This window comes from Oculina patagonica, chromosome 12, assembly GCF_052425735.1.
Source record: "Oculina patagonica isolate OP01 chromosome 12, crgOcupat, whole genome shotgun sequence".
Taxonomy (NCBI): Eukaryota; Metazoa; Cnidaria; class Anthozoa; order Scleractinia; family Oculinidae; genus Oculina; species Oculina patagonica.
Window position 1 is genome coordinate 21,387,617 of NC_135769.1, and position 9,525 is coordinate 21,397,141.

General features: G+C 38.8%; 1 protein-coding gene across 1 annotated transcript; it reads left to right on the plus strand.

Moving 5' to 3' along the window:
- The first annotated feature begins 2,487 nt into the window (after positions 1 to 2,487).
- LOC144633696 (DBH-like monooxygenase protein 1) lies at positions 2,488 to 9,173 on the plus strand. The gene is made up of 3 exons (XM_078492557.1): positions 2,488 to 2,821; positions 4,495 to 4,641; positions 6,654 to 9,173. The coding sequence occupies exons 1-3, from the start codon at positions 2,552 to 2,554 to the stop codon at positions 6,912 to 6,914; spliced, it is 678 nt and encodes a 225-aa protein (XP_078348683.1). The 5' UTR covers positions 2,488 to 2,551; the 3' UTR covers positions 6,915 to 9,173.
- Positions 9,174 to 9,525: the final 352 nt, after the last annotated feature.

Genomic DNA, 9,525 nt, shown 5'->3' on the forward strand with positions numbered 1-9,525 from the left:
TGTACAGACTGACTTGGTGATTTCGACTGAAACGCCTAACCAGGGGCGTCGAGGCGTTTTTCAAATTGAATAAGTGTTTATTTGGCGAGAAACGAGCGATTTTTCATGTCCTCGCTATAAAGATCGATCTATGTTTACGTTAGTATTGGTTAATCTCGCCATTAGTATTAATTGAATGGAAATTAAATTTAGTCTAGCAAACTTGTAGATACAAGAAAATGGTTATTGTGTCTGTCAGATATGAGAAGAACGTGTTGAATATTGAATGAGATATTGCCTCCTGAAAGATGGTTTTTTTTTACAAACGATTGTAGCCCATACAAACGCCTGTAAATCATGCTTCAAATTTTGAACCTTCAAATTATGAATTTGCAAACTAAATTTGGCTTGTTCTTTCTAGTTTTGAAAGTTGGTTTTAAATCGTGAGAATTTCTACATTCAAAATGTCAACAAATGATGTCGCCAAAGATAGTCGTATTCAAGCTATCGCTAAAAATAGTACCGCAACCTTGATTAGGCAGCCGTTCTCCAACCGGCCAGATATAATATACTTTAATGTTGGTTTTATGCCTGTCATTAAAATATCGCTTTATACTCTTGCTGTGTTGTTTCGAGGTGTTTACGAAGTGCTAACAATTAAGTCGTGACGTTTTCGTTGAGTCTACTTTTAGCGACAACTTCAATGCGGCGATCTTTGCTGACGTCATTGCTAACGCCTCCAATTTAGAAATACACTTGAAAGAACATAGCTGGAAAGAACATCCAAAATTCAGTTAATAGTGCCAAGTTTGGAAGGAAATTTACGTTCAAGAAAAGTTGCAACATTTGGATTTAAAATTACACGAGCAAATGAATTTACTTCCTAAGATTACAATTCTATGATATAAAACAAATTTGACAATATGTTTTTCAAAAAAATTGAAAAACTGAAAAAAAAAATGAAACATTAACAATTTAGGACATAATTCACAGTCTCAAAAGTTTAAATCCTCGACTTCTGTCAGTTCCGTGACTCAAGGTTTCAGAGTCAGCTTGGATAGGGCTAAAATTGTTAGCTTCAATATGAGCGATGAATACTTAGCACTCGAAGTCAGCTAGGTCAGTAGCATTATATGCATGACATATTCCATATTATACGTTTTCCGGTTGCTCAAGTACCTTTAGCGACGATACTTTTCAATGCATTCCTTTTATTTAATCTATTTGTAGAACTGAGCGGATCAATTTAGGTTTCTGGGAAACTGCTCACCTACCCCTCCCCAAACCTAACATTAACCGTTACTTATCGCTTTGGGCAAAATGTTAGGTTTGGGGAGGGGTAGGTGAGCAGTTTCCCAGAAACCTAAATTGATCCAACTGAGCTATTATTTTACACCAGCCTTGAAAATAAGTGTAAACCGGGGACTTGATGATGGCTCTGCGCTCAGGTACAGCGAAAAGTGGCCTTCAAAAATAAGATAAACTTTAAAAACTGATGCAACTTTGTTTTCTTCAAACTGCAAAACACTTTGTTCTTCCGTGAGTTTCGAGAACAGGAACGCGACCTCACAATAGCAATTGCTGAACAAAATTAAAGATGAAACTCACGTTTTGTTAGATTGCCCAATCTATTCTCCTATACGAGACATATTCTTCCCTAAAATAGAACCTAAACTCCTATTACTACGATTACTATCACATGAAACCTTATTATCACATCTTATGAATTCCACTGACTACTTTGTAAACATTCAGCTAATTTTATTTATCTCAGCATGCTTTAAATTGAGCGACAATCTCCGCCGTTACAATGATCACCACCTCGAACGGTTAAAATGAACAATTATTGTAATTCTTTTTTATTTTATTTCATGTTATGTTATGTTCTGTTTTACTAACCATCTTAGTTAATCAAATAATAAGTAATTTTTAAATTTAAGTAGCTTTTGCAATACTACTGTATTCTGATGTAGTCATGCAAATACAGCTTGTTGATGGTGATGCGAAGGCACGCGAGGAGCGCAAGGCACGCTCGCGAAACATCAGCGTCCGTTTTGCGTTGACCCGCTCCCTAGCTTCTTGTTACAATAACCTTTTTCAAAAAAAAAAAAAGAGGGAATATTTTGAATTCTACGTTTTAACGTAATCTGACTGATTAGAGCCACGGTATTTCGTGTTCGTGGAGATATTAGAGCACAATTAAGGATTAACCATAACAAAATATTTAACAAAAGATATTGCGCTCCGTAAAAATGTATAAAAGAATTTTAAGTACATGTATATGGGGTTAATTATCTTATACTTTTGTGGCTATTCAAACAATTTAAAATGTTCAGTCGTTTCACAGACACTTAGTCTCCAAATCTTACAACCATCTGAAATATTGGAAACCCACCCTTTGAAAATCGATGGGTTCTCTTCGTTCAATATGGCAATATTCTAAATTCAATAAAGGTTACAACATTTTTATCAGTTGAAATATTTGCTGCTCTAGCTCGCAATCCATATAATGGTCAATAGTAAATCACATAGCATCATTTGAGCTACACCTAAGCTGCAACAAGGCTGAAATATGTACGTGCTGTTGATAGCATTTGTGGCTTGCTTTCACCTTACCCAAGCCCAGTTCCCAAATGGCACCAATGTAACGACTGTGTCATTTGACAATGGTAATTTCAACGTGTCATGGATGCACAACCGAACCACCGATCAGCTTCATTTTGCAGTTGATGTGAACACAACAGGGTGGGTTGGGTTCGGCTTTTCCTTCACGCCGGAGAATATGATGCACTACGACGTTGTAGTCGGAGGTCAAACAGCCGCCGGACAGAACTACTTAAACGTAAGTTATTTCACATCCTCGTATTTGTCTTTGTCACTATCCATGTTTTAAAACGCATTTTTGTGAAGTTTAAACTTGTCGCCCTTGAAAACCTCAAAATAACAGTTTGCGTAGGTAGAAAAAAACTAAACATGGATAGTTAAGCATGTTTAGATTGGAAAGGATTCGAAGACGAAAAAACGTGTCGTGGGAAAGTCATACACATGCATGTCTCTAACTCCGCACTGTATCACTGTTTAATAATAATGTTTTATTCCTATATGTGAAAATATCGATTTATTAGAGGTTTAGAGAAGACATTCTTCACTGTCGTAGATTTCATATTTTTTTCCGAATCAGTATGCTAGTAAATTGTTACTCAACATTGGAAGGTGTTAGGCAAATACTACAGATCGTGACCGTAATGACAACGCCCAATTCATAAAGAAGTACATATTTTACATCTATAAGTTGTAAGGGTTTCCTGTATTGATAGCTCAGCTCACGATCGCATAACTAAACTATCTGAATTTGTAAAGAAACGATCAATGTGGAACAAATTGACCGTGATTAGGTTTACGTTTCCCACAAACCCCAAAACATTTCGCGAATCAGTTCACGTTGTTTTGCACTATGACTGTATATCGAACGAATTAATCGGTACCAAGATGCACACCGTGCGCGGCGCCATTGTACGCTCGTTTAATTTAACGATTTTCTCTTTCAATTCCCGTCGCTGTTATGGCTTACTTGGCTGTTCTGTTGGCCTGTGTAAATCTTGTTACAGCTCCGTTGATCAGCAGAATATTGACTCACTCAGCGTAGAGTTATCAAACAGTTGTCGCCAGGTCACGGAAACGAGATAAAAATAACATGAATCACGTGTTGCGAAACTAGTAAGTATCGTATTAAAAGACTATGCCTACCTCTCTTAAAAGCCCCCCCCCCCCCCCCCCACACACCTAAAAGATAACCTTCTAGAACCCTTTTTTTGAAAAAAGAAAAAATAAGTGCTCTCCCCGGCCTTCCTAAAATGGTAAACCAAGACAGTTTTAGAACAGAAAAACCATAATTAATCAATATATCTTTTTGGAGTTATTGCTTTCTACTCCATACTAGCCTTCAATACAGGCGTATTTTAGCGATCGAGCGCCATCTGGGATTCGAACTCGAGAGAGGCTTGGGTAGAGAGGAAAGAAGCGTCTGCGGAAAACGCCTGCACTGTGATAATCAAATTTTAAAAAAGCACTCTAAATCCATTTTGTAAATGAGTGCTGGCTGATTAATGATCTTAAAGTTTTTTTTGTAATGATTTATCTTCTTTTCAAAAAAAAACCTTCTACTACCAAAACCCCCTCAGCTCTATATTACTATTAAGCCTCCCTCAAAAGTTCTTGAAAAATAGCAATAATGGTTTTATAGAAATTTAGCAGTACAGTCACCTCTCTTGTAACGGACACTTCTATAAGACCGACACCTCTGTAAGACGGACACCTGGTGTTGGTCCCGTCCTTGCCGTTTTTCAGTCAGTTTACTGTAACTAAACTCCCTATAAGACGGATACCTCTCTAAGACGGACAGTTGGAGCCGGTCCCGACGGTGTCCGTTTAAGACAGAGTTGACTGTAATTAGTTATAAAATCGTTTTCTTAGCTGTATTATATCTTGTTGAAACTCATCAACCTTTTTTAACAGGATTTTGACACTACGGGGACGAGTAGACCTCCCAGGGATACAAAACAAAGTTACACACTGGAAAACGCAGCAGAGCTGAATGGCATAACATCACTTCGTTTTCATCGACCACGAGACACAAATGACATGCAGGACATTCAGTTTAACGTAGGTAGACTAAGTAGATTTTACGGTGACTGGTTTTAATTTAAGTGCAGATATTATGAACTACCAAAACCTTGCAGAGCTATGTTCTTTTGACTAAAAAGGACATAAAATTACAGTAGAACCCCGGTAACTCGAACTCGGATAACTCGAACAACCCCGCTAACTCGAACAAACTTGCATTTCCCTTGGATTTGACCCCACTTTTCAGTCATTTTTACCGCCTCGGTTAACTCGAACTCGGATAACTCGAAAACCCCGCTAACTCGAACTAAATTCCGTTTCCCTTGATCAAAATTTGGGCCCGAATTTGGGTCAAATTTACCCCGATAACTCGAATTCTGGTTCTTGCAACTCGCCGCGGTTGCCTTTAGATTAGAGCAACGAACAGATCACGCATTTGAAAGCAAGTTTTTACTCCAAATATGATCGTGTTTGAGTTTCTGACGAGATAAAATCAAATTGCACTGTACTGTATACTGAAGTGCTGAAAAATCAGTAAACTATCAATTTTTAACTTGACAAATTAAATTTTCACTCGACCCCGATAAGTCGAAACCCCGCTAATTCAAACTGTTTTTCGTTTCCCTTCAGAGTTCGAGTTATCGGGGTTCTACTGTATAGGCTTTGGACTGCAATCCTTTAATGTTTCTATAAAAACCAATTAGACTACGAGACCGAGTTTTCTGTGAGCGATGTCAACCTGGCTACGCCTCTTTGACTATTCGCTCATAGAAACCTCCGTCGATGAGCATTATTGCTGTGACCTCGGCTGTTATACGTTTTAAGAGCCAATGGCGCACCTATATAATTCGTTATGAGTAATCAACGTTGCCGTCAGTTTATTACATAATTATCTTGGTACAGTCGTCAAACTAGCTCTACTTTGTTACAAAGGAACATACCAAACTGTTTTAAGCCGGTTTCGTCTCGTTATATGGTTCTGTTCAGTGTCATTGGAAACTATTGCTGTGGAAAATTATAATCAGTTGTGCCAATTTTGAGACTAACTGTTTGTTAATGCAAACCAGTATTTTGACAATTTTCGCGAAATTTAGTTCCTTTAAACGCATATTTTTGGCCAAATCGCGAAATTTAAGTCCCGCGAAAAATGCCCGTTCCATTTTCGCGAAATTAAGTTCCCGCGAAAATAAGTAACAATAAGGTAGTAGACAACCCATTTTCGGGAAGTCTCCGTTCTTGATTCGCAAAATTATAATCAGTTGTGCCAATTTTGAGACTAACTGTTTGTTAATGCAGACCAGTATTTTGACAATTTTCGCGAAATTTAGTTCCTTTAAACGTATATTTTTGGTCAAATCGCGAAATTTAAGTCCCGCGAAATATGCCCGTTCCATTTTCGCGAAATTAAGTTCCCGCGAAAATAAGTAACAATAAGGTAGTAGACAACCCATTTTCGGGAAGTCTCCGTTCTTGATTCGCAAAACGCATCAAAGAGATCGCGAGAACTGTTTAACCGAAAACGTAGTAGTGCTGTTGGCGCTTCGCCTGCATGAATTTCGTGCTAGTTGCACCAGTACGCGGAACCCGGGGGGGGGGGGGGGGAGGGCACTTCCTATAAATAGGCTAATGGGGATGTGCCGCTGGATGGGGTCGCATTTTCACGACTGGACTGACTATAATGGGGTCGCCATTTCAAGCATTTTTTATAAGGTGACTAGAATGGGGTCACACTTTTCCGGGATTTTGAGAGTACGAAAATCTGGCAAGTTGTGATTTATGAATGCAAATATTCGCCAAAAAAAATGTTACCGTATTTATTGCTGTTGTTCAATATTTGACAAACAGCTCCCAGAAAGTGACTAAGTTGGGGTCGTAAAAATTAAATTTACCCAAAAGTGACTAAGATGGGGTCTATAATTGGCCATAGAATATGACTATAATGGGGTAGGGGTTCTGAGAGGCCAGCGGCACATACCCAACAAAAATTTCCCTAAGTACCCCCCCCCCCCCCCGGGACGCGGAACTAAACATGTTTCATTTTTCCACCACAGGATACCACCAGGGTGTACTTGATTTGGGCCTACCACGACACTGAGGATGCAGACAACCCGCTCATATTTAGCAAGCACACTCACAGAAATTACACCATGGAAACCCACCAAATTGTCTTTCCGGGAGAGAACATGACGGCGACAACAGCTCCGCCGACAACACCCATGGTGACCACAACACGGCCCTCCTCAGGGTTTCAACTGGGTGTTAGCTTTCTCACCATCTCCTTGGCGACAATTTTGAGTTTTTTTGTGAAATGAAGAAACTAGGGTTTCTGAGTACCACGAAGAGTGGTTTTCAGTAGATTTGTGTTTGCTATTCGGTTTTGCTTTTGCTGAGCTCTCTGATTGGTTTAAAATTCAGGCATGTGATGTGCTCTGACCAATCATAGCCGGCTTAAAAAAAAGATAATCGTGACTTGGGTAAGGCGCGTTTTCCATTTGTTGCATGTTCTGATTGGTTAATTTGGGTTATTGTGTTACTTTCTTTCGTTGTGATTGGTCAGGTGTGATTACTTTAGATTTGGTTTACGACGATCATTTAAAGAAAACCACTCTAGTGGATTTTTGTCGTTTCTTTTTTTAGCAGTATTTTACTGAGCCTTGAAAGTAATTATGTAGTGTATTACTGTATTTTGTTTAGCTTTGTTAGCTGAGTTTTATAATCCAGTTGTCCAAGATGCTGTGTTAACCAATCGCATGCAGTTACCTTGACGCCATTTAAAATAAAGTCAGCAACGCATTTCTCCGCGCTTAGCACCAATTGCATGCGTTTTGTTTCAAATTTCGTATACTGCCATGTTTTACATTTGTATTTTTGCGTTTGGCGTGAATGCTTCGCTTTCGTGTTTTGAGCTGCAAAGTCCGACTCAAGATTTTCAATAACAACTTGTATTGGCTTAGCGATAAGATGGCTCCTTCTTCGGTTACTGGACACAAATGAGGTCACATTGTTTAGCCATGTTTTTTGGCGAGTCATGGTCAGTAATGCGTCTTTTATTTCTATTTTTGAGGCACCAGATATTGACACAAAACAGATCCTTCTACTCATCATTTCTTGGAGAGTATTCTGTAAGAGGATTTTAAAACCACCTTAACTTTTTAAAGTTGAGGTGGCTCAAACCCCTTCAAAAATGTATTATAAACTTTTTTAAGTAGTTTTTTTTAGTTAAAAAGGATTATTTTTGAATATTTTTTGATATTGCCATGACACATTTGGCTATGTCCTCGTGTACAAGTGCACAAGGGAATGACTATAAGTCTTTTCTTTGTTGAGAAGTGATTGGTTAGCTGCTGTGTATTGTTTAGTCTTTTGTATCGGCTCTTGTGTACCGGTACACAAGGACAGAAACAAAATTTTGATGTCATGGGCATATACAGCTACTTAAATTGACGTAGTCCCAACCAAAGCTTAAAGACAAGACCGATAGCTAGTATGGGTCGAGGAAGAGAGCAACTGCAACTTGAGCAGCTTGAGAGGAAAACATTCAAGAATTCTTCACGTTCAAAAATACAAACTTGTACATTCCCTTAAGACCAATATGCAAAGTTCTACTGAATACCCAGACCACCATTCAGTCTTATGCTTTAATCTGACAACTTAAATTAGATTAGCTGTATACCTGATTCCAGTTATTGACAAATACAAAGTGCTTTATCAGGAGAGAAGTTAAGGACAGCCACTTTAGAACATTACAAAATATTAACTTAGTCAAAGAACTTTTATTGGGGGTAAAAGACCAGTTTGCATTAAAATAGTGCGACAAAGCATCTCAATACAGCAAACAACAATAATAATTATTTATTATAATTATTATTAATAATTGGGCACTTATTTGAATTATTATTAATAATTGGGCACTAGAGCGACACTACAATCCTGTACTTTACGACATACATCACTTAGTTTCTATGCTATAGACTCTCACATGGAATAAATTCTTTTTACACTAATAACTATCTAATCTTGTACTAGACAGGGAAAGTTCATGACTGCTACACAGCGTGCACATGATAAAAACAGATATGTGAGGCAAAGTTAGCTCAAAATTACATACATCTTGAAATGTTTCAAAAAGCACCATAGTCAGCCTCTGCCATTTTCATTGCCATCAAAATTATGAAAATTGTATGGTGCAGCAAAATGTTATTACATTGCTGTAAGTTGTGTTACTGGAAGTCTGTTGCCTCTTACAGTTTTACAGTGATCTCTTCCGTTTAGACACTGTCCGCATAAAATATAATACCGAAACTTTCGTATGTAAGCAAAAACAAAGGCGTGGCTGACTATTGTCCTTTAACTTTACAGTATGTTCAAACTTTTAAAGAGGCAACAGCTTTTGGTCAATACAAGCCAAAAAGGTCTAAGTGAAGTTGCATCCAAGCTATTTTATGTAGCTGGCAGTTTTCCTCTTGCCAGGGGTGGTTATATGATGGAATAATCATTTACTCTACTCACTTTAGTCGTACATGTACATGAACATTATACCCAACAAAGGCCATAAAGGGTCGTGTACCTTGGTTTTTTTATGTGCCTATGCACATGTTCAACTTGAGGTAAAGGTAAAGTTTGCTTCGAGCCTAGTGGCCCATACAGGCCGGAGCTTATCCCGGTTTCCGTAGCATTAAGCGACTGAGAGTATTGCTACTCCCCCCTGGATGGGATGCTAGTCCATCGCAGGGTTACCCCCCAGCAGTAAATTCGCCGGTACCCATTTATACACCTGGGTGGAGAGAGGCTCTGTGAGAGTAAAGTGTCTTGCCCAAGAACACAACGCAGCGCCCCGGCCAGGCCTCGAACCCGGGCCGTTCGACTCGGAGGCGAGCGCGCTAACCATTAGGCCACCGCGCCTCCCACTGTTCAACTTGATGT